Source organism: Pan troglodytes, chromosome 10 (assembly GCF_028858775.2).
Source record: "Pan troglodytes isolate AG18354 chromosome 10, NHGRI_mPanTro3-v2.0_pri, whole genome shotgun sequence".
Taxonomy (NCBI): domain Eukaryota; kingdom Metazoa; phylum Chordata; class Mammalia; order Primates; family Hominidae; genus Pan; species Pan troglodytes.
In genome coordinates, this window is record NC_072408.2 from 38751197 (window position 1) to 38775954 (window position 24758).

Sequence of the window (24758 nt, forward strand, 5' to 3'; positions counted from 1 at the left end):
CGTGGCTTATGCTTACAACTTTTTGTGGGTTTCTTCTTTGCCTTAGGTATGGCACTAGGTGCCCCAGAAGTGTGCAACCAGGTCACCTCATCCCAGTCTGTCCGGGGGCTTCTCCCTTGTACTGCCCAGCAGCAACAGCAGCAGCAGCAGCAGCAACTTCCTGCTCTCCCACCCACGCCTCAGCAACAGCCACCCTTGAATAATCACATGATCTCACAGGTGAGTCACCACTCAGTGTCGGAGTCCTCTCCACTCTGATTCAAGCAAACTTTAGATGTACCGTCATGTCTCTTGTGCTGTGGGTGGCAGGAAGGATCAGTTTTTGGAGACATGCCACTCTCTCCCCCATTTCTCATTTGTTAGTTGTAGGGAAAGAAGAACCTTGGGCAAAGGTTTTGCCAAATAACTACTGAGTCAGCTTGGGGGTTTTTTGCTTTATATTTCTTCCTCTGCTTCCTGAACATTGTCAGTAGAATCTTTTATTTCATACCACATTTCTACTGTACCCCATCTCCCTCTATGTCCATGTGTAATTAACAAGGCATTTTTTTCCATTACATCTATATATGGAACTTGAAAAGATTATAACTTCCACCATCATCTGACCAACTATGTGGACCCATAAACACCTATTTATGTGTTGGGGTTTGCGGAAAAAAGAAATAACACTCAAGACCCCTTCCATACATATGCCACGAAACACAAAGACTCCAAATGTGTCTTTGTTTTCCATGACTCAAAAGGGCTGTATCCTTCTCCTTCTGTTCCTGGACTGGTAAATGTTGGTACCAACTAGAGTTTAAGTGAAGTTTTGCATCGGTGGAGACCAGGAAGGTCATTAGCCTAAGAATCAGTCCTGTTCTAAACCAGAACTTCAGTATTCTGTTTTATTTATTTCTTTTAATTTTTAAAAAATGTATTGTTATTATTATTATTTTGAGATAGGGTCTTGCTTATGTTGCCTAGGCTGGTCTCAAACTTGTGGGCTCAAGTGATCCTCCCTCCTTGACCTCCTAAAGTGCTGAGATTACAGGCATGAGCCACCATGCCTGGCCATTGTCATTAAGGTGACTATGTTTAAAAGTCACCTTAAGGCCAGGCATGGTGGCTCAAGCCTGTAATCCCAGCACTTTGGGAGGCTGAGGCGGGTGAATCACCTGAGGTCAGGAGTTCAAGACCAGCCTGCTCAACATGGTGAAACCCAGTCCCTACTAAAAATACAAAAATTAGCCACGTATGGTGGCGGGTGCCTGTAATCCCAGCTACTAGGGAGGCTGAGGCAGGAGAATCGCTTGAACCCATGAGGCGGAGGTTGCGGTGAGCCGAGATCGCGCCACTGCTCTCTAGCCTGGGCAACAGAGTAAGACCCTGTCTCAAAAAAAAAAAAAAAAAAAAAAGTCACCTTAATACTCTGAGCAGAGCTGTGCTGAGATCTTCACTTACTCTCTTCTCACATGAATAGAGCTCTTTTTGAGGAGAGCCCCATACTTTATCCTGAAGTATTCTCTGGTAGCTGGAAAGCCCATGTGTCTGCAGTCTTTTCTGCTGCAGTTTACATTCTCATGTTACCTCCCAGGCTCCCTCATCCCTCTGCTTATTAGTCCAGCTTGGCCTTAGATATATTTCTTCCCTAGGTGTAAGAAGCAAGTCCCAAACACTAATACCCCATGAACTAGAAACTAGAGTGCAAAGACCCCAGAATGGCCCGGTATTGCCCTATCTCAAATATTGTGAAATGAAGCTGAAACAAAGAACAGTGAAGATCTAGGAAATCCTACTTTGTGTCTAAATGTAATTTGCATGCAAGTCATTGCAGTCCTCTATCTTAGTCTAAGTCAGTTCTTTCTATAGTCCTAACTTTCTTGTTCTACCACCATCTACCCCAGTAAGTCTCGTTCACTTCAGTTTACCTTGCTCCCTACTGAAGCATAGTGTCCTTGTATGTGTACTTTTCTCTGTCTGTGTCTTAATTCAAACCTGTAAGTGGGTAAACTATGCTTCTCCTTCTGTCATCTGCTACCGTGTTTTTTATGTGTATGACTTGCTTTTCCAAGGTCCTAATATTTTCTAGGTTTTTTTTTCCCTAAAATGTGTATTTTAATAGTCTTGCTCCCTTTTCTCCCTCTTAGTCTCCCATCTGCCTGCATCTTCCACCTATAATCTCATACCTAGAAACAGACGAGACGGCAAGAGTGGGAGAGGAATAAAGAGATAAAAGAACCATTTGGGACTGAAATTTATACAGAATGTCCAAATGACTGGCCCTAAACCCCAATCTTCTACTCAGGTTCTGTCCCTGCTACTGGATTGTGAGGGTCAATTGGTCGATCGTTGGCATTGGCTTATCTCCTATGGGGAGTGTGGTGCCAGGTTAGGTGCTATAGCTCGGGGGTAAAGGAACACTACTTGGTGCAGCAATTCCTGTTCTCTTAGAAATTCGTTCTTGAGATTAATTGTGATCACTAACTCCAAATGAAAGAATTTATCCAAGTTTTGATGCCCTGGAAGCATTTATGGAAGCTGCTAAAAATTATCCCACCATCTCACTGTATGTATCTCCTTTTTTCTCCCTCTCCACTTTTTCACCCTTCCTCTTTATTTTTTTATTCCTCTTCCTACTGCCATTTTCTTTCTTTCTTTTGCTTTCTTTTTCCCTGATTGGCCTTCAGCACTGGGGGCTCCCTAGACCAAAGTTGCTGAGCCTGAGAATAATTATTGTTCAGTTTCTAATGGTACATAACAGTGCTAGGATTAAAGAAGTGATCATGTGCACACACAAACACCACTGTGCTTACTCTAAAGCTTTTCCTGTAGAAGAAAAACTTTGAGACTGGGTGCGGTAGCTCACGCCTGTAATCCCAGCACTTTGGGAGGCCGAGGAGGGCAGATTACTTGAAGCCAGAAGTTTGAGACCAGCCTGGCCAACCTGGTGAAACAACGTCTCTACTAAAAATACAGAAATTAGCTGGGTGTGGTGGTGCACATCTGTAATCCCAGCTTCTTGGGAGTCGTCAGCCTCCTAAGCATGAGAATTGCTTGAACCTGGGAGGTGGAGGTTGCAGTGAGCTGAGATTGCACCACTGCACTCCAGCCTGGGCAACACAGCAAGACTCTGTCTAAAAAAAAAAAAAAAAATCTTTGAGGAAGGGTTGTTACCTTTAACTCTGTCACACAAGGCACTTGCCCCAGGTCTGGGAACAGTACTGACTAAACTATGATCTTTCCCTTCCTGGCAGGGCTCCTCTGTCCAAGCAGGCCTTCAAATTGTGTGTCGGTGAAGCTTGTGAAACCAGGGGTGAGGCTGAGGATTAAAGGGCCAGGATCTCCCTTTTGCCCAATTTACTTAAAATGAAGTAGACTTCTTGAAAAGGAGTTCTCGGGGCCCCCTTTTGTCATCAAGAGCCAGTGAACAAGCCCAGAATTTGCCAGTAGGTGGCAGCCACATCCCTCAGGGCAGTCTTTTTTTTTTTTTTTTTTTTTTGTTCATTATTTATTTTTCCATAAGTTATTGGAGTACAGGCAGTACTTGGTTACATGAGTGAGCTCTTTAGAGGTGATTTGTGAGATTGTGGTGCACCCATCTCCCGAGCAGTATACACTGCACCATATTTGTAGTCTTTTATCCCTTGCCCCCTTCCCACTCTTCCCCTCAAGTCTCCAAAGTCCATTTTATCATTCTTTTTTTTTTCTTTTGAGATGGAGTCTCGCTCTGTCACCCAGGTTGGAGTGCAGTGATGCACTCTCGGCTCACTGCAACTTCCACCTCCTGGGTTCAAGCGGTTCTCCTGCCTCAGCCTCCTGAGTAGCTGGGATTACAGGCACGCACCACCACGCCCAGCTAATTTTTGTATTTTTAGTAGAAATGGGGGTTTCACCATGTAGGTCAGGCTGGTCTCAAACTCCTGACCTCATGATCCGCCCACCTCGGCCTCCCAAAGTGCTGGGATTACAGGCGTGAGCCGCTGTGCCCGGCCCATTTTATCATTCTTATGCCTTTGCGTCCTCATAGCTTAGCTCCCACATATCAGTGAGAACATGCGATGTTTGGTTTTCCATTCCTGAGTTACTTCACTTAGAATAATAGTCTCCAATCTCATCCAGGTCACTGCAAATGCTGTTAATTCATTCCTTTTTATGGCTGCATAGTATTCCATTGTGTGTATATACCACAGTTTCTTTACCCACTCATTGATTGATGGGCATTTGGGTTGGTTCCATGATTTTGCAATTGTGAATTGTGCTGCTATAAACATGCACATGCAAGTATCTTTTTTGTATAATGACTTTTTTCCCTCTGGGTAGATACCCAGTTGTGGGATTCCTGAATCAAATGGTAGTTCTACTTTTAGTTCTTTTTTTTTTTTTTTTTTTTAGATGGAGTCTCGCTCTGTCGCCCAGGCTGGAGTGCAGTGGCGCGATCTTGACTCACTGCAAGCTCCGGGTTCATGCCATTCTCGTGCCTCAGCCTCCCGAGTAGCTAGGACTACAGGCAACCACCACCACACCCAGCTAATTTTTTGTATTTTTAGTAGAGACGGGGTTTCACCATGTTAGCCAGGATGGTCTCGATCTTCTGACCTCATGATCCGCCCGCCTTGGCCTCCCAAAGTGCTGGGATTACAGGCATGAGCCACTGCACCCGGCCCTACTTTTAGTTCTTTAAGGAATCTCCACATTGTTTTCCATAGTGGCTGTACTAGTTTACATTCCCACCAGCAGTGTAGAAGTGTTCCCTGACACTGCATCCATGCCAACATCTGCTGTTTTTTGATTTTTTGATTATGACCATTCTTGCAGGAGTAAGGTGGTATCACATTGTGGTTTTGATATGGATTTCCCTGATCATTAGTGATGTTGAGCATTTTTTCATATATTTGTTGGCCATTTGTATATCTTCTTTTGAGAATTGTCTATTCATGTCCTTAGCCCACTTTTTGATGGGATTGTTTTTTTCTTACTGATTTATTTGAGTTCGTCGTAGATTCTGGATATTAGTCTTTTGTCAGATGTACAGATTGTGAAGATTTTCTCCCACTTTGTGGTTTGTCTGTTTCCTCTGCTGTTTTTTGTTTGTTTGTTTGTTTTTCCATGCAAACGTTTTTTAGTTTAATTAAGTCCCAACTATTTATCTTTGTTTTTATTGCATTTGGTTTTGGGTTCTTGGTCATGAAATCGTTGCCTAAGCCAACATCTAGAAGGGTTTTTCCAATATATTATCTTCTAGAATTTTTAATTTCAGGTCTTAGATTTAAGTCCTTCATCCATCTTGAGTTGATTTTTGTATAAGGTGAGAGATGAAGATCCAGTTTCATTCTCCTACATGTGGCTAGCCAATTATCCCAGCACCATTTGTTGAAAAGGGTGTCCTTTCCCCACTTTATGTTTTTGTTTGCTTTGTCAAAGATCAGTTGGCTGTAAGTATTTGGGTTTATTTCTGGGTTCTGTATTCTGTTCCATTGGTCTATGTGCCTATTTTTATACCAGTACCATGCTGTTTTGGTCACTATAACCTTATAGTATACTTTGAAATCAGGTAGTATGTTGCCTCCAGATTTGTTCTTTTTACTTAGTCTTGCTTTGGCTATGGGGGCTCTTTTTTTGTTCCATATGAATTTTAGAATTTTTTTTTTTTGTAATTCTGCGAAGAATGATGGTGGTATTTTGATGGGGATTGCATTGAATTTGTAGATTGCTTTTGGCAGTATGGTCATTTTTACAATATTGATTCTACCCATCCATGAGCATGAGATGTGTTTCCATCTGTTTGTATCATCTATGATTTCTTTCAGCAGTGTTTTGTAGTTTTCCATGTAGAGGTCTTTCAACTCCTTGGTTAGGTATATTCCTAAGTTTTGTTTAAATAAATTTCCTCATGGTTTTTCAGAGCTTCCCTGGCTTTGCAGTTTGACACCCTTCAAGAAGAGAACTATGGCTGAGGATAGCTGTGGAGTAACTAAAAAAATAGCACTGCTATCCCTGCCCGTATCACTGCCCTTCCTCAGTTAGGGGAGGCCTAAGAGGAGCATCACTTCTTCTCACTTTACTCTTTAGTCACAACTTACAAGTGTGGGGAAAACAGGCACAGTTTTGTTTTGTTTTGTTTTGTTTTGTTTGAGACGGAGTCTTGCTCTGTTGCCCAGGCTGGAGTGCAGTGGTGGTGCGATCTCAGCTCACTGCAACCTCTGCCTCCCAGGTTCAAGCGATTCTCCTGCCTCAGCCTCCTGAGTAGCTAGGACTATAGGCATGTGCCACCATGCGCAGCTAATTTTTGTATTTTTAGTAGAAATGGGGTTTCACCGTGTTGGGCAGGCTGGTCTCGACTCAGGTGGTCTGCTCACCTCAGCCTCCCAAAGTGTTGGGATTACAGGTGTGAGCCACCGCAGGCAGCCATTTTTTTTTTTAACCACTTTACTGTCCTTTTTTCCACAGAATATATATGCCTGAACCAAGATAGACTCTCCTCCAAAAGAATGAAGAGAATTGGGATAATAGAAAATGTGTATGAAAGCCACCAGTATAAGCAGCTAATACTGAACATCTTGTCCATCAGTTATATTTGGAATGCCATTGTCTGACAGAAAATAGGTGTGCCAGTAGAGCTAAGAGTTTATTTTCAAGGCTACAGCAGCAACTCTTCCAGGTCACACAGTGGATTCTCAATAATTTTACCTAACCAAAATTACTTACATTTTATTTAAATCAGATATCAGATCCTCTGCTGAGACCTCCAGAGTATTCTCCTCTTTGGGGAGTCTTCTAATTCCTGTACTCTGCCTCCTGAACTGTTAGTCCCTTCTGTGAAAGAAACTCTGGAGATGTGTGACAGGAGAGGATATTGATACCATGGCCCCACACATCTTAATGCTCTAAATGTGGAGGGAGGAGCCTGTGGCAGGTGCTTGGATAATTCTCCTTGACTTCTTCCTTCACCTCCTCCCCACTACTAGAGTGGAGTGGAGAGAACCTATGCCAGGCAGAACTGGATTTCAACCTCAGCTCTGCCATATTAACTGTGTAAGCCTAGATGAGTGATTTAATTTATCTGAGCCTTTTTTATTTGCAAATACAAGTTATATCTCCCTATAGGATTCTTGTGTGAGGCTGTAATGAGACAATGTATGTAATAAGATAATATATACCCATGTTATTTTCCCCCCTTCCTTGCCTCTCTCCTTCTCTCATCTCTCCTACCACCAGGGACTATGACTGGAGAACTGATGAGGTGATCAAAATGCCTGGAGGGGAAGAAGGGAAGGAAAAAATAATAACTACCCACTAGTTGATTTAGAACACTCTATGTTCCTAGTAAACAAATCCTCCTGCTTGAGGCTAGTGAAGGAGGACTGAAGGGACAAAAACTAAAGCTAAGCTATTTATATTTTATTCCTAAATCCTTCCTGTTTGCTTGGGGGGTGGAGGTGGATTTTTCATATTGCTGTCACAGCCTGGAGGAGCAATCATGGAGTGGAAGGAAGTAGCCAGAAGCAGGCACGATCTTGGGTGTTTTTTCCTTCTCTGCCCTTGGGAGGGAGATGATCCTTGTGAATGAGTATTTCCTCTAGGAGAGCTGTGGTGTGAAATCAGGAGCAGCTGAGCCAGACCTTGGATGACCCTTCCTGCAGAAGCAGTGCAGCAGTGCAGACAGGAATCTCTTCTCAAGTGGGCAGTCAAGGAGGGTTATGATCATGCTCCCCAGGAATTGTGTGTTCAGAAAAACTGCTTTGGGAAAAGCTGTATTTGGAATCAGACAGCAGACCCTGACCCTGAGAGTCCTCAGATTGCTTACAACAGCTGCAGAGTTCTGAATGGCTAATGGGGAAGGGAGTGCAGCAGGTCTCCCCTGATAAGAGAGATTGCCTGTTTGTCAAAGAGATGTTAAATCTTCAAGCTGTCCCGGGCTTGGTCACCTACCTGCTCAGCAGTCGTGCTACTCATGTGAAATTTCTTCTATGATTATTAACCTTATTGTTCCTTCCCTTTCCCTCCCCATCTCTGCCCGCACCCCCCCCCCACCCCACCCCCCGCTTCCCACCTCTCTTTTCTCTTCCCTTTTCCACATGCCTCTCTGCTGGCCCACAGCCAGTCCCGGCTCTGCAGCCCTCTCCGCAGCCTGTTCAGTTCTCTCCAAGCTCCTGTCCCCAAGTCCTTCTGCCAGTCTCTCCGCCCCAGCAGTACAACATGGTATAAACTCCATTCCCCCTTTTTGTCTTGTTCATGTGTGGCCTGTATCTGTAGGTATGTCTGGGTCAGTCTGTGATGGCCTTGTAAGCATGTTGTGCTTTTGGAGGGCATATTGAAAGCTATTTCTTCTTGAGGGACCAGCACAGGCTGAACTATACTCCATGCTAATGGCCTCATCACAGCACATCAAAAGATGCTTAAATGTAAGACAGAGGAACACTGTGTTCCCCCAAGTTTCAGGACAGAGAATGAAATTGGATGTTGGTATAACCTAGGCTCCTCATCTCTACGATGTACATCCTAAATCTAATTTGCTCCCTAGGCATGTCTGAGGAACCTAGTTTCTTCTATACAGAATGGTTCTCTATAATTTCCTTTAAAAATAAAAACACAGGCCGGGCGTGGTGGCACACACCTGTAGTCCTAGCTACTTGAGAGGCTGAGGCAGGAGAATCGCTTGAACCTGGGAGGCTGAGGTTGCAGTGAGCCGAGATCGCACCACCACTGCACTCCAGCCTGGACAACAGAGCAAGACTCCGTCTCAAAAAAAAAAAAAAAAAAATGCAATTGCAGACTTCTCTGGTATCACTGGCAAAAACTTAAACTGTTCCCCTGTTTTACCATGTCAGTTTATATTTTAAAAATCCTCATCCATTGTGTAGCACATGCTGTTTAAATCGTTTGTACTCTACAAATCCTTTGAAGATCTGATTTGCCCCATAGTTGATAACTTCCATCATAGTTGTAGGAGCCCTGAATTGTTTTGCTCTGTCTTAACATCTACTTTTTCTCTAGAATCCTCTCCCTCCTCCTACCTCTTATTTCCATGTTGATTGTCCTGGAATATCGAGTTCAAAATAATCTGCAGTCCAGTTCACTTGTCATCTATTCCTGCCCAATAAGTAGCAAAACAGCTAACTTGAAGATCAGATCCTTGAAAATGGAATGAAACTACAGAAAAGCATTGTCTTTTGGTTTCTGCTAGGGGTGTGTGTGTGTGTGTGTGTGTGTGTGTGTGTGTGTGTGTGTGTGTGTGTATTACTGTCCAGGGAGCAGAAGGGAAAAGGAAGCTAACAAACTCTAACCTATCACCATATGAGTGAGAGATGGAACACCATCACCCTTGCTGCTTAGGAAAGAGAGCTGAGAGAGAAGGCTATTACAGCCTGGCCAGTCAGTCTTATCCTCCAGCTTAGCCACTCACTCTGCCCTCCTTTTGGAGGTGAGAATTGGAAGTAGTTTCTGAAGGGCAGGAGAATTCTAGGCTAGTGTCAGAGAACAAAGGTGGAAATGACCTCCAGAGGGAGTAAGGAGATAAGCAGCAGGAGTGGGAGCCCCCAGTCTTGCTGCTGCATAGGCAGAGCTGTGAAGGCACATGAACCTAGCTACCCATGATCCACTCAAGGTGTTATCTGGGTCCTTTATTATAAAAACAGGATTTGTGGCAATGTAGGGGCCTTTTTATGGTTGGGGGCATAAGGAAAACAGGAAATGGAAAGACTCTTTAATCTTTTTCGTTAAGCCGCTAGTTTGTCCTGTTTTTTCTATATACAGTAATTGTGTCATAGCTCCCATCTCCCAAGGACTAACCCTAACAACAATCATAGGCCAGGCGCGGTGGCTCACACTTGTAATCCCAGCACTTTGGGAGGCTGAGGCGGGCTGATCACTTGAGTTCAGGAGTTCAAGACCAGCCTGGCCAACATGGTGAAATCCCGTCTCTACTAAAAATACAAGAATAAGGCTGGTGCGGTGGCTCACGCCTGTAATCCAAACACTTTGGGAGGCTGAGGCAGGTGGATCCACCTGAGGTCAGGAGTTTGAGACCAGCCTGGCCAACATGGTGAAACCCCGACTCTACTAAAAATACAAAAAAAATTAGCTGGGCTTGGTGGCACATGCCTGTAATCCCAGCTACTCGGGAGGCTGAGGCAGGAGAATTGCTTGAACCTGGGTGGCAGAGGTTGCAGTGAGCCGAGACTGCACCATTGCACTACAGCCTGGGCAACAAGAACCAAAACTCCATCTCAAAAAAAACAAAAAACAAAACAAAACAAAACAAAAAAAAACAAGAATTAGCCGGGTTTGGTGGCAGGAGCCTGTAATCCCAGCTACTCAGGAGGCTGAGGCACGAGAATTGCTTAAACCTGGGAGGCGGAGGTTGCAGTGAGCTGGGATTGAGCCACTGCACTCCAGGCTGGGCAACAAAATGAGACTGTGTCTCAAAAAAACAAAAAAACACACAATTATAATCAGGGTCACCATTGTTACCTCATATGTGATAGAGAGACTGGCTCTGGAGTTGGACTTCAACAGCTATTCAATTCATAGCACAGCACAGAGGTAGGACTATCCCCCATTGTTTTAAAGAAGGTTGTAAAAAGCATTGCTATTTATCTCTGTCTATGTTGAAGCCAAAGACATGAGGTTTGATACAGCCCCAGTCCTGTGTCTTATACTCTCTCAACAGGCAGATGACCTCAGCAACCCCTTTGGACAAATGAGCCTTAGTCGCCAAGGTTCTACTGAAGCAGCTGACCCATCTGCAGCTCTATTCCAGACCCCACTTATCTCCCAGCACCCTCAGCAGACTAGCTTCATCATGGCTTCCACGGGTCAGCCCCTCCCCACTTCCAACTATTCCACCTCTAGCCATGCACCACCTACTCAGCAAGTTCTGCCGCCCCAGGGGTACATGCAGCCCCCTCAACAGGTGAGCAGCTCCAGTTCCCAGCTTAAATCACTTAATTCAGTTTGTCTAGTATTATACTTTCTTTATTCCTCCAGTTTAGACAGACCAGAGGGAATACCTCTCCCTACCTTGCACTTGAGAGTTGTTCTAGCCAGAAAGTCTTCTTTCTATATAACATAAATCCTTGTTTTACTGCAATTGCAGGTCCAAAATATCTCCATTTACATATTTCTGGCCATCAATCTTGAGGCATTTATAGTAGTATGCTGATGTTGCGGCTGAATTTTAGGGACTTCTCACACATCTGTCTCCTCTCACCATAGATCCAGGTTTCTTACTATCCCCCTGGACAATATCCTAACTCCAACCAGCAATATCGACCTCTCTCTCACCCGGTGGCCTATAGCCCCCAACGTGGTCAGCAGCTGCCTCAGCCATCCCAGCAGCCTGGTAAGAGAAACCACTGGTTTAAGAAGGCAGTGAATAAGGGAAGGGCACACCAGGAAAGAAAGAAGTACCTTCTCCATTAAAATGAAGGTGGGTCTAGGGGCAGGAATGATTAGGGTCCTAAGAACAGACCTATGCTCTCCAGAAAAAGAAAGATAAAATAGAATGGAGAAGGAAATTACAGATAGAGTGTGACCTCCTAAACATTCATACTAATGTATTTTCTGCCTTGCCCATCTCTAGGTTTACAGCCCATGATGCCTAACCAGCAGCAGGCGGCTTACCAAGGCATGATTGGGGTCCAGCAGCCACAGAACCAGGGCCTGCTCAGCAGCCAGAGGAGCAGCATGGGGGGCCAGATGCAAGGCCTGGTGGTTCAGTACACTCCACTGCCTTCTTACCAAGTGGGTGCATTCTGCATTGGGAAGGATCACCGCAGTCCTTGGCATGAGGAAAAGGAGAGCCTCCCAGGGTCATCCATACTAAAAACTCCAATACTAAAATAGTGTCTACTTTCCCCTAGAATTTTTAGGTTTTTTTTCCTATGACGGAAAGCCCATGGAGTTTTAGAAGAATCTTTAAATTGTTTGGTCTTTATACAGCCATGGAATGAGTATATGCCCAGGAAAGTAGTGGCTAAAGGAAATCAGGCTCCTTTCTTTATGTCAGATGCCCAAGGGTGGTATTTGAAGAAGGCAGAAATAGAGACAGCTCTGGAAACATTTTCTTTAGGCAGATGGGGAAACAGGAGGAGGATCTAAGGTAGGGAAGGAAGTTGTAATGCCCTGATCTCGTGATGACTAGGCTGTTTCTGCATGAGCTCAATGTGAATGCGAATGTGATTCTTTCTCTTCTCTTTCTCACCCAGGTTCCAGTGGGTAGTGACTCGCAAAATGTGGTCCAGCCGCCTTTCCAGCAACCCATGCTGGTCCCTGTGAGCCAGTCTGTGCAAGGAGGCCTCCCAGCAGCGGGGGTACCAGTGTACTATAGCATGATCCCACCTGCTCAGCAGAACGGTACGAGGTGAGGACTCCCAGAGAGCCAGGACAGGACATCTCCCATAGACCTTCAGCAACGGTTGCATCATGGTTTTGTTTCCACTGGCCTAAGAAAGGCAGGGGTAAAGATCCCAGTAGTTCCCTAAAGCAGGTAGAATATGAGGGAGTTCATTCTCCTTTTCACTTATTGATTTGACATGTGCATAAGAGGTTATCAGCAGAAAAAAATTCCTGCTTCAGAGACTTATAATTTATGATTTCCTCCATTTTTATTTTTCAAAAGAATGGGACTCAGAACTAGAGGATAGAGACTGCTCATCATTAAGAGAAGAAATTTTTTTGGACTGTGATGTGTAAATTTTTCCATGTACCTCTGTTTATCAATGAAACTGATGGTGTGTCTATTTCTGTATCTATTTATATATAACTGAATATAGGTCATAGTGAATAGAATTTTTAGTGGTAGAAGGCACCTTAGAAATCATCTAGTCCACTCCCCTTGTCTTATTTTTCTCTCATTTTTAAATGAGGAAATTCCAGCTAGGGCTGTTAAAAAATTTACCTAAATTAACATAGCTAGTTAGAGGCAGAGGTGGAACAAGAACTAGAGTCTGGGCAACTCCACGTGTTTCTGTATGCCTGTCTCCCAGTATATGTGCATTTACCTTTGTCTTTTTCTATATATGTCTCCAGGTTGTGTTGAGTTTTGTGGCGTTTTTTTTTTCTATTTGTCTTTATGTGACTATATTTGTTTTTGACTTTTCTTTTCTTTTTGAGATGGAGTCTTGCTCTTGTTACCCAGGCTGGAGTGCAATGACAATCTCAGCTCACTGCAACCTCTACCTCCTGGGTTCAAGCAATTCTCCTGTCTCAGCCTCCTGAGTAGCTGGGACTACAGGTGTGCGCCACCATGCCCAGCTAATTTTTGTATTTTTAGTAGAGACGGGGTTTCGCCATGTTGGCCAGGTTGGTCTCGAACTCCTGACCTCATGATCCGCCTGCCTTGGCCTCCCAAAGTGCTGGATTACAGGCGTAAGCCACTGCACCCAACTGACTTTTTTTTTAGGCCAAAAATAATTAGCAATCCTTAGTTTTTGTGTTGTTTTTTTTTACCCATCTCTTTCTAGCACTCTGTGTCTGTGTCTGTGACACTCTCTTTGTCTGTGTTTCTATTGTGTTTCTTGGAATCTGTGTGTGTGCATATGTGCATGTATGTGTGTCTGGTGTTTCCAGTGTTGGGAAGAGCATGTGTCACTAACATTCCATCTGTAGCACTGATTAGCAGCTTCCTAATTGAAAGATGATCAAGTACAAATACATATAATTAACTTTGAACTGATGAGTGATTTTAGAAATTGCATGGCAAATTGGTCTGGGAATGGCTTGAAGTTGCCTCTGCTTCCCATAGGGGAGGACCAGGAAGCAGCAGCTGTTTGCCAGGAGCTGTGTTCATCCCTCTACTGCTTCACCACTCCTCTCTTCTCTGTCTTCCCAGCCCTTCTGTAGGGTTTCTGCAACCCCCTGGCTCTGAGCAGTACCAGATGCCTCAGTCTCCCTCTCCCTGCAGTCCACCACAGATGCCACAGCAGTACTCAGGTAAGAGGATAAGGAACTGTGGGTCTTGGGCACTGGCAAGAGCAAACATTGCTGAAGGGCTTGTGCTCTAGAGCTGGGAAGGGCAAAAAGAGTTCAGGTATTGGGTCTGTCCCCACTGTGACTCCATCACAAAGAAAAAACAGTCTTAGCTGGTGTTTTCCAAGGGTACTGAAGCTGACCTCTCAAGATGACACTGGGGCCAGGCACACTGGCTCACACCTGTAATCCCAACACTTTGGGAGGCCAAGGCAGGAGGATCACTTGAGCTGAGGAGTTTGAGACCAGCCTGGGCAACATAGCAAGACTTTGACTCTACTAAAAAAACTTTTTTAAAAGGCCAGGCATGGTGGCTCATGCCTGTAATCCCAGCACTTTGGGAGGCCAAGGCGGGTGGATCGCTTGAGCCCAGGAGTTTGAGACCAGCCTGGCCAACATGGTAAAACCCCATCTCTACTAAAAATACAAAAATTAGCCAGGCATGGTGGTGCACACTTGTCATCCGGCTACTTAGGAGGCTGAGGCACGAGAATCACTTGAACCTGGGAGGCAGAGGTTGCAGCTCATGCCACTGCACTCCAGCCTGGGCAACAGAGCAAGACTCCGTCTCAAAAAAAAAAAAAAAAAAGAAAAATTATGGCCAGGTACAGAGGCTCACACCTGTAATCCCAACACTTTGGGAGGCCAAGACGGGCAGATCACCTGAGGTCAGGAGTTCAAGACCAGCCTGGCAAACATGGTGAAACCCCACTTCTATTAAAAATACAAAAATTAGCTGGGCATGGTGGCGTGCATCTGTAATCCCAGCTACCTGGGAGGCTGAGGCACAAGAAATGCTTGAACCCGGGAGGCGGAGCTTGCAGTGAGCTGAGATCGCGCCACTGCACTCCAGCCTGGGCGACAAAGCGAGACTCCATCTCAAAAAAAAAAAAAAAACAAGCCAAGAGTGGTGACGCACCCAGTAGTAACAGCTGCTCAGGAGTCTGAGGGGAACAATCGCTTGAGCCTGGGAGGTTGAGGCTGTAAGGAGCTGGCATCGTGCCATTGCACTCCAGCCTGGATGGACCCAGATAGGGAGTGGGACCCTGTCTCTAGGGGGAAAAAAAAAGAAATGACATTGGTTGCCTCAGCCCTGAAAAGCTATGTCTCTGCATTCTTAGTTTTCTTTGTTTTTCTTTTTTCTTTTTCTTTTCTTTTCTTTTTTTTTCTTTCTTTTTTTTTTTCTGAATCTAGCACTATACTCACATGCCTTTGGGTCACGAAATGAAGACACAGAAGACCTGTGTCTTCTATACTTATCCTTCGTATAGACAGCATTTCTTTTCTCTTGGGAGGGTGAGGGAAGTTGATAAAATGCTTTTTAACTTAGAGCTTAGATTTGTTTAGCAGCTTTTGTTGTGTGCTCACATACATTGTAACATTTTAATTCTCACCATAACTTTGTGACGAGGAAATTTAAAACTCAAAGAAATTAAATGACTTGCCTAAAGTCACAATCCTCTAACTTGAATTTGGGTCTTTTGACTTTCCGCATCCCATACTGAGTCTTCAACACATTTTCAACACTTTTTTTTACTCAATTTCTTTCTCTCCAGTGGAAAATAAATGGACATCATGTTACACAGCTAAGGGCCCTCTTTGGAGAGGCCAGCCATTCGAAGTTAATAAGTTTATGCCATGCAGCCTTTCACTGCCTTTGCCAAGAATTCCCCTAACACGCAAGTACAGCTGCCCTTGTTTGTATCCCTTTCACCCTACCCTCAAATAGCAGTACACTGCAGTTAAAGAAACTTTAGGGGGCTGTGTGCAGTGGTACACACCTGTAATCCCAGCACTTTGGGAGGCCAAGGCAGGAGAATTTCTTGAAGCCAGGAGTTCGAGACAAGCATGGGCAACAAAGCAAGACCCTATCTCTACAAAAAATTTAAAAATTAGTTGGGCATGGTGGCATGTGCTTTTAGTTCGTCCCAGCTACTTGAGAGGCTGAGGCAGGAGGATCACTTGAGCCCAGGTGTTTGAGGCTGCAGTGATCTATGATGGTGCCACTGCATCATGGTCATGTCACCCTGTCATCATGGAGAGCAAGACCCTGTCTCAAAAAAAAAAAAAAAAATCTGGAAGGAAGTCTTTTGTTTTTTCTTTTCTTTTCTTTTTTTTTTTTTTTTTTTTTTTGAGACAGAGTCTTGCTCTGTCACCCAGGATGGAGTGCAGTGGTGCAATCTCGGCTCACTGCAACCTCCACCTCCCAGGTTCAAGCAGTTCTCCTCCCTCAGCCTCCTGAGTAGCTGGGACTACAGGCGCCTGCCACCATGCCTGGCTAATTTTTGTATTTTTTTTTTTTTTTTTTTTTTTTTTTAGTAGAGGCAGGGTTTCATCATGTTGGCCAGGCTGTTCTTGAACGCCTGACCTCAGGTGATCCGCCCGCCTCGGCCTCCCAAAGTGCTAGGATTACAGGTGTTGAGCCAGCTTCCCAGCCCAGCTGGGAAGGAAGTCTTTTTTTTTTTTTTTGAGACAGAGTCTCTCTCTGTCGCCCAGGCTGGAGTGCAGTGGCGCGATCTCGGCTCACTGCAGCCTCCGCCTCCCAGGTTCAAGCAATTCTCCTGCCTCAGCCTCCCAAGTAGCTGGGATTACAGGCGCATGCCGCCACAGCTGGCTAATTTTTAAATTTTTAGTAGAGACGGCGTTCACCATGTTGGCCAGGATGGGCCTGATCTCCTGACCTCATGATCTGCCCACCTCGGCAGGAAGTTTTAATTTAGCCTCCAACCATCTCCTTTCCACTCTATCGTGGGAATGTCAGAGTGCCCTCTTCTGGTGAGAGGGAGATATTTTGTCAATTTTCCCCATTTAGAAATGGAATATTTTCACTTGAAGATTTTTTGTACCGTCACTATGTTGGATGCTGTGGAGTAGATTCCAGAATTAATCTTACTCATTAGACATGATCAGTTCTTACCTTTAAGGAGCAATGACTTCCAGGCCAGGCATGGTGTCTCATGCCTGTAATCCCATCACTTTGGGAGGCCAAGGAGGGTGGATCACTTGAGGCCAGGAGTTCGAGACCAGCCAGCCTGGCCAACATGGCAAAACCCCATCTCTACTAAAAATACAAAAATTAGCTGGGCATGGGGGTGCACATCTGTAATCCCAGCTACTTGGAAGGCTGAGGCATGAGAATTGCTTGAACCCAGGAGGCAGAGGTTGCAGTGAGCCGAGATTGCGCCACTGCACTCCAGCCTGGGCAACATAGCGAGACTGTCTCAAAACAAAAAAAAAGGAGCAATGACTTCCGCCTTCATACAGGCTGAGGTTTTTAATTCAAAAGTCCTTAACTTTTATTATGTTATTGGTCTCTCTGGCTGTTTCTCCTAGTGTCTGCCAGGGGCACTTGGCCTTCAAATTTCCAGTGGGGTATAGATATTGCAGAAACCAGCTCCAAGAAGCACTGTAGCCTATGGTGGTGCTGGGTACTGTGGGGCATTTTTTCTCCTGCATGTACATGTAGGTATACTTGTATGTGCATTTTTGTGTGTATCCTTTGTGGTATGTCCTTATATCTATTGGGTCACTGTGGTTACATCTATTCATCTTCAAATGCAAGATCTTTGAACCATAAACAAATCAAGTGAAAAGAATTTTTCATTACCTACTCTGTCATACTAGGTTAATTTAAGTAAACTAAAACAACAGTTCTGGAAGTTGGCAACACTAGAAATCTGGACCAGGGTTAGAAGAAAGAGATAATTAATGTAGGCTTCCCACGTCAAAAGAAATGGGGAATCCCTCTTTATCGTCTGTTTTCCTTGCTTCTTTGGAATTTTCTCAGTTTTATCTCCCTTGTTCTTAGTTACCCTGGTTGATCCTAGGCTTCTGACTGACCCCTTGTACTTTTCCTAGATAGTAGTACCTTGTGTTCTACCCGTATCATCTAAAATACTGTATTCACCATATCGATCTTATAGGTCTTTAATCCCTGTTTGTGGAAATCTAAGAGGAGGTGGAAAAAGGGAAACAAGTGCTTCTTTTGCCTCGTTTACCCTATACTGAAAAGATAGACAGCAGGCATAACCCACAAGGGCCCCTCTGTCACCTTCAGAGGACAGTTGCCTGCCCTTCTCTCATGTAGCAACATGGTCACTTTTCCAAAAATAAAGGCAGGGATTAGGATTGGCTGTTCCTGGAACAACTGTTCTGGTTTATTAATACATTTTTGTAGTTGCCCTGTTTACCCCCAGGCCTGAACTTTAATTCCTTCACTATAGTATGAGACATAACTCTAACCCCAGGAAAAACTTCTCCCATTAAAATGATGGTTGCAGGTCCCTTGAGGTTTCTACAGGGGTGCTTGTCTGGGGAAGATGCACACAGACATGAAATGGCAGTGATACCTATACAGAGACTCCCAACTCACAGTGACACAGCAGCATGGACAGAGTGAAATGCATACAGAAATAGCCTCTCACATATTTACTGGCTCATTGTTTAGCTGAGGGGTTTCCAAAGCTGAGACTGCTCTTTCGTCTTCCATTTAGTGAAGATATCCTACTCCCCTACCAAAAAAAGGAAAAATACCAAGATATTATTGGATTCTATCTTTTAATTTGGGAAAGATGCCTGTGGATTTTATTTCTCCAAACAATTCCTTTCCATAGATGTGATTTCTGGTGGTAAGAAGCCTATCAGTCTTCTACCTCAGTGATTTAAAAAAACAAAAAAACAAAAACGAAAAACAATTCTGCCAGACATAAATGTCATCTGTTTGTATTTATGCGGTTTGCTGTGCCCAATCGACCTTTCTGCCCAGGTTTAATGATGCCACTTAAAAAGCCATTCACACGTCCCCTCTCCTTTCAGAGCTTTCAAGCTGAAATTGATTTCCTTATTCAACCCCCCCTCCCCCTTCCCACTGGCTGCCAACCCATGCTCCTTCCCCCAACCTGATTATATGGAAGTGCTGTCACTGGGCAGAGGGTTTTTCTTTTCTTTTTTTTTTTTTTTTTTTTTGCCACGTCTATTAAGAAGTAGTGACAGTTCAGCTGCTAACAGATGCCACCTGCTTTGGGCTCGAGGAAGAGAAGCATAAAAATCAGCTCATCAGTGGAGTAGTGCTCTGCGTTCTCAGCTAAGTGAAGGAACAATGCTTCAGGCCAGCAGGGGAGGACTCAGTGTGGGGAGGAGCTCAGGACAGAGGCTGCAACAAAAAACCCTGGCTTTGTTTTTGTTGGGATCAGAGATAATAATATGAGGACTTTGTTTTCTTTCCCTCTCCCTGTGACCTCCCTAATAGCTCCTTATGGCTACCTGCTGGTATTAGAGCTTCCACTGCCTTGCTTATGCTTATTTCTACACACTCACCCCCTTCTCCACCTTTCCTGGCCCAGGGCATTAGGCTCAGATTATGAGCTGCTTTCTAGAAAAACAATAGATTTAATTATTCTTACATTGGACCCTCAGGTAGCAATGAGGTATTTGAATACCTTCTAGAAAAACAATAGATTTAATTATTTTTACATTAGACTCTCAAGTAGCAATGAGGTATTTGAATAAGGTCAATTGCAATTTTGTTGGTAGAGGATGTTGAAGCAGGTGAGCGATTCTTAGGATGGGAAAATAAAATACCCAGAAAAACTACAGTAAGGGGAGAGTTGTTAAATGCATGACACTCCACAACTGTGCAGTTTTCCTATGGCCCTACTACAACCTATGCCCATGAATACTCTGTCCACCTTGGCAGGAGATGGGGATATCTGAGCCTGTTGCACTGAGTATTTGTGCTCTCTGACTGGATGAACCCTAGAGGGTCAGGGGTACAAATGGTCTGGGGAATATGATATGACAGATGCTGTCTCCTGAGCTTCTCTTAGACCTCCCACCATTTCTTTTCCTTTCTTTTGACTGATACTACCTGAGAAAAACAATCACACTCACTTCCCAGCATGACTGGTGCCCAGGGCAGAGGCTGCAACATTTCCCGTCATAGGAAGCAATTTGATGACAGCAGCAGTGGCAGCCCTGGAGCATCGAGCCATGAAAACAGCAGCATTGCAGCAGGTTTTCAAGCTAGTAACCCCAAATTCCCATTTCTCCACCACCACCCACGTGTGAACTCAGCCTCAACAGGAATATAGCCTGGGAGGTCAGGAATAAACCCTCACTCTAGATAATCCCTTGCGGGGAAGCAGAGCTCCAGCCCATCCCTCCCAGCAGGGACTGTCCATCAAACTGCTTGACCCTGACTCTTTACCTTGCTTTTCACCATGAAGATTTAGGTCTTAATGTTCCTCCTTATTAAGGCTTTCCCTTCTCCCACCCTGTGGGAGGATGAGTCTATCCATGGTTGCCAGTGCCAAAACCTCAAAGTCGCATTCAGTCAGTCACCTGAACCTGTCAGTGTAACCTTCAGAGGGTCTGACTTTCACTCCATTCCTGCTGGCATTGCCCTAATTTCAAATCTCTTCATTCTGTTTCAGCAGGCCTTTTTTTTTTTTTTTTTTTTTTTTTTGAGGCAGGGTCTCATTCTGTCACCCAGTCTGGAGTACAATGGCATAATCACGGCTCACTGCAGCCTCGACCTCCCAGGCTCAAGTGATCCTCTCACCTCAGCCTCCTGAGCTGCTGAGACTACAGGTGCTTGCCACCATGCCCAGCTCATTTTTGTATTTTCTGTAGAGATGGGGTTTCACCATGTTTCCCAGGCTAGTCTTGAACTCCTGGGCTCAAGCAGTCCACCTGCCTTGGCTTCCCAAAGTGCCGGGATTACAGCCATGAGCCACTGTGCCCGACCTTCAGTAGCTTCCTAACTGGTCTTTCTTGCTGCTGGTCTCTCTCCCTAGCTATCCTACATTTGGCCGTTTGAGTTAGCTCTCCAAAGCATAGGTCTCCCAACACCTACAGGATAAAGTCCAAACATCTTACCAGAATATGCTTCAAACTCTGACACCAACTATTTGTTTAATGTCTGACTCTTTAATAGACTGTCCATTCTATCAGGGCAGGGACAGCCTTGTTTTTTGTACACTCAGTGCCCAACATAGGAACTAGCACATAGCAAATGTTCAATAAGAGTTTGTTAAATAAACGTGTCTCATCTCCTACTGCTTCCCCTATATGGCCCCTGTGTCTTAGCACCTTGAATCATTTGTCAGTTCCTGAATATGACATACATCTCCAAGCCATTCCCTCTGCTTAAAATGCTTCCCAGCTTACCCCATTCTTGGCCAAGATGTACTTTCTGGGTCTGGCATAGTGAAACTATGTGGATTTATCTTCTCCAGAACAACCAGAGGTCACTGCCTTATCTATAGCCATTACCAGAAAAGCCTGCACGTGTCTGCAGCCCTGGCCTGTGGCCCAGACCTGGACCCGTACCATGCCTAGACATTTGAGCAATCTGACCTGGGCATTTGGTTATAGCCAGCGTTGACAGAATGGAGTAGTTTTCTGCCAAGCATACCAAAGTACCCCTCACCAGGTGAAGGCCAGGGGAGCACTGGCATCTGGGGCTCATATCCCTTCCACTCAAACTTCTACTGGTTTGAGAAGATGGAGTCAGAAGCCACATCAGCAGCCATCTCAGGTTCCTGGCAAGACGTAGCTTGAGTGACCCTGAGGCAATGGGTGGATTTATTTGCTGCTTTCCCACTCAGGGCTAGTTGGAAGGCAAAAATACAGTTGGAATTTGTAACCAACTGCTTTCTTCCTGCCCTTCAGGAGTGTCACCTTCTGGACCAGGTGTAGTGGTCATGCAGCTGAATGTCCCTAATGGACCCCAGCCCCCTCAGAACCCATCCATGGTCCAGTGGAGTCATTGTAAATACTACAGCATGGACCAGCGGGGGCAGAAGCCTGGAGACCTGTACAGTCCTGACAGCAGCCCCCAGGTGAGTGCAGCACTCAGCCTTGTCTTGGCAAGGAGATGACCGTATTCTTCCCGGGGCGCAATGTTTGCTATTGACTGAGCAGCCTCTTTTACATGTCTTTTCCTGGGTACTTTCTGGGGAGAAACACAGGAAGTAGACAGCATCCTCTTTTAAGGAACCTAATATATAAGGTGGCAGGTGGGATACACACTTGAAAATGCTCAGAGAATACTTAAATCAATATGCCAGAAATGGATATTAAAATAACATAAATGGGCCAGGCATGGTGGCGCACACCGGTAATCCCAGCACTTTGGGAGGACAAGGCGGGAGGATCACTTGAGGTCAGGAGTTTGAGACCAACGTGGTGATACCCCGTCTCTACTGAAAATAAAAAAATTAGCCAGGCGTGATGATGGGCACCTGTAATCCCAGCTACTCGGAAGGCTGAGGCAGGAGAATCGCTTGAACCCAGGAGGTGTAGGTTGCAGTGAGCCAAGATTGCACCACTGCACTCCAGCCTGTCTGGGTGATAGAGCAAGACTCCATCTCAAAATAAATAAATAAATAAATAAATAAATAAATAAATAAAATAGCATAAATGAATTAAGGACTGAAGTTGCAGTTTGAAGGAAGAGTCTGACTTTGGCAGAGTTCAGCAAGAGAAACTTATTTCCTGAGAGAGGTGAATTTTAAGCCAAGCCATAGGAATATCCAGAGGGTAATGTTTGATGTTTATGTGACGTGTGCTCCTCTTTTCCACAGGCCAACACACAAATGAGCAGCAGCCCTGTCACATCTCCTACCCAGTCTCCAGCACCTTCTCCTGTCACCAGCCTCAGCAGTGTCTGCACAGGACTCAGTCCCCTGCCTGTCCTCACACAGTTCCCCCGGCCTGGGGGTCCAGCACAGGGTAGGGGGTTAGATTAGTGCTGGCTGCTATGGAATTCACCTTTCACATCCCATTCCCAATTGCAGAGATTGAAAGAGTAACAACAGGCAGAGGACCAGTGTAGATGATCCAATCCTGGGAGTTAACTCTTCCTTTAACATCCCTGTATAGGCCTTGGACACTTGCCCCTCTCTAGTGCTGTCCATGCTTAACTTTCTTTAGCCTTCTTTACATACTTAGTACTTACAACCATGTAGGTAAAAAGAGCTGGAGAAAATAAGTTCACTGAACTTTCTAATGACCAAAGAGTTTAACCTAATATCAGTACCAAGTCTGAGGGCTGGGAATGTGGGACTTTGTAAGAAACGGTATGGTCTTAGAAAAGGAAACACTAGATTTGGTTTCAGAAGTTCCAGTCTCACCACTAACTAGCTTTGTGATGTTCAACAAGTTACTTAAACTCAGAAGTAGACCTCAGTTCCTAGTCTGTAAAATGGGGTTAATCACACATAAGATGGGAATTTTATCTGCTTTCTGCCCTAGCTGTCACAAGCAATATAAAAATGAGAATGTAGTTTAAAAACTTTAAAGTGCTCTGAAATGTAATATTTATCAATAATAGGTAACACTTAATGGTACTTAATATGTACCAGGCATTGCTATAAATGCTTTACATGTCTTATATTTGTTTAACCTTTCCAGCAACATTAATGAGGGAAAAAAATACCCAACGTCGGATCATATTTCCAGTAACAGAGCCACTATTTTAACCCAGGCAGTCTGGCTCCACGACTATGCTCTTGTCTGCTGTGCTTATACTGCCTCTCACATGAGTCAGAAACTTGAACCCTGGGTTTAGGGGTTGGGAGAATCTATATAAGAGATAAAAGACAGCCGGGCGCAGTGGCTCACGCTTGTAATCCCAGCACTTTGGGAGGCCGGGGCAGGCGGATCACCTGAGGTCAGGAGTTCAAGACCGCCTGGCCAACGTGGTGAAACCCCATCTCTACTAAAAATACAAAAAAAAATTAGCCAGGCGTGGTGGCACATGCTTGTAATCCCAGCTACTCGGGAGGCTGAAGCAGGAGAATCGCTTCCCAGGAGGCAGAGGTTGCAGTGAGCCGAGATCATGCCATTGCACTCCAGCCTGGGTGGCGAGTGAAACTCTGTCTCAAAAAAAAAAAAAAAAAAAAGAGAGATAAAAGACATTCATAAGGGTCTGTAAGTTTCTTCCCTGGTCATTTTCATAGGACTGTTGTCTACAATGGATAGAGCCTTTCTTCAAGGATGATGGGACCTAGTAGTCTCATTTATCTGTGAGACACAGTTGAGAGCCAAAGGATTTAGGAAGAGAAACAACTCTTATACCAGTCGCATGGGCATTTCCATCATAGAAAATTAGGAATAGTATGCATTGTTGCTGTCTCCAAAGCCCCTTGAAGTCTTATAAAAGTCATACTATGAAGCTTAAGCTCCCAGAAAACCAATTGCTCTTACTCCCTAGGTGATGGGCGCTACTCCCTTTTGGGCCAGCCATTACAGTACAATCTGTCCATCTGCCCTCCCTTGCTCCATGGCCAGTCAACTTACACGGTGCACCAGGTAAGGGTGTCCACCAGCAACTGTAGGGCCATCAGACCCCTCTTCTTATTTGGGTGCCTGTGTCTGAGCTTCAACCAGCTGGGTGTACAAGGGAAATAACACAGAATGAACAAAGCAGGAGCCTTGCCCTACCTCCTATACTCATGTCTCCCACCCGACCCCCATGCCAAGAGGGAGGGGCTCTTTGTTTCTCAGTCGCTGCTCCATGGCCAACCTGACTGCCTAGTGGGGTGGGGTCCTCTGGGTTGGTGCTACTTCACAATCTCTCAGGCAGACATTGTGATGCAAGGCAGTCAATGTTGTTTACATGGGATGAGAGTCGTCTTTCAAATGTTGAAGGGACAGAGTGGATTGAAGCATGGAAACCGGGGCAAGAGACAAGCACTCAAATCTGCCTCCACTGACCTGGGGACAGCAGATGTTGGTGAGTCACGGGATGCTGAATCCCCAAGAGAAGGTGCCCACCCTTCCAGCGCTTAATTACCAGTCCAGCA

The 24758-nt window shown here is 44.9% G+C and overlaps 1 protein-coding gene across 47 annotated transcripts in view; it reads left to right on the forward strand.

The window, feature by feature from the left end:
• R3HDM2 (R3H domain containing 2) overlaps positions 1 to 24758 on the forward strand; it is a 184961-nt gene that overhangs the window by 155334 nt on the left and 4869 nt on the right. For 31 of the 47 annotated variants that reach the window (XM_063786410.1, XM_063786419.1, XM_054663133.2 and 28 more), the window contains 11 exons: positions 47 to 219; positions 8080 to 8181; positions 10652 to 10894; positions 11197 to 11323; positions 11564 to 11724; positions 12189 to 12343; positions 13814 to 13914; positions 21622 to 21791; positions 22536 to 22683; positions 24167 to 24264; positions 24604 to 24688. In XM_063786410.1, the coding sequence (XP_063642480.1) occupies positions 47 to 219; positions 8080 to 8181; positions 10652 to 10894; positions 11197 to 11323; positions 11564 to 11724; positions 12189 to 12343; positions 13814 to 13914; positions 21622 to 21791; positions 22536 to 22683; positions 24167 to 24264; positions 24604 to 24688 (1563 nt within the window). The remainder of the gene's footprint in view (positions 1 to 46; positions 220 to 8079; positions 8182 to 10651; positions 10895 to 11196; positions 11324 to 11563; positions 11725 to 12188; positions 12344 to 13813; positions 13915 to 21621; positions 21792 to 22535; positions 22684 to 24166; positions 24265 to 24603; positions 24689 to 24758) is intronic. The other 16 variants (XM_063786432.1, XM_063786425.1, XM_063786438.1 and 13 more) reach the window with 1 other exon arrangement.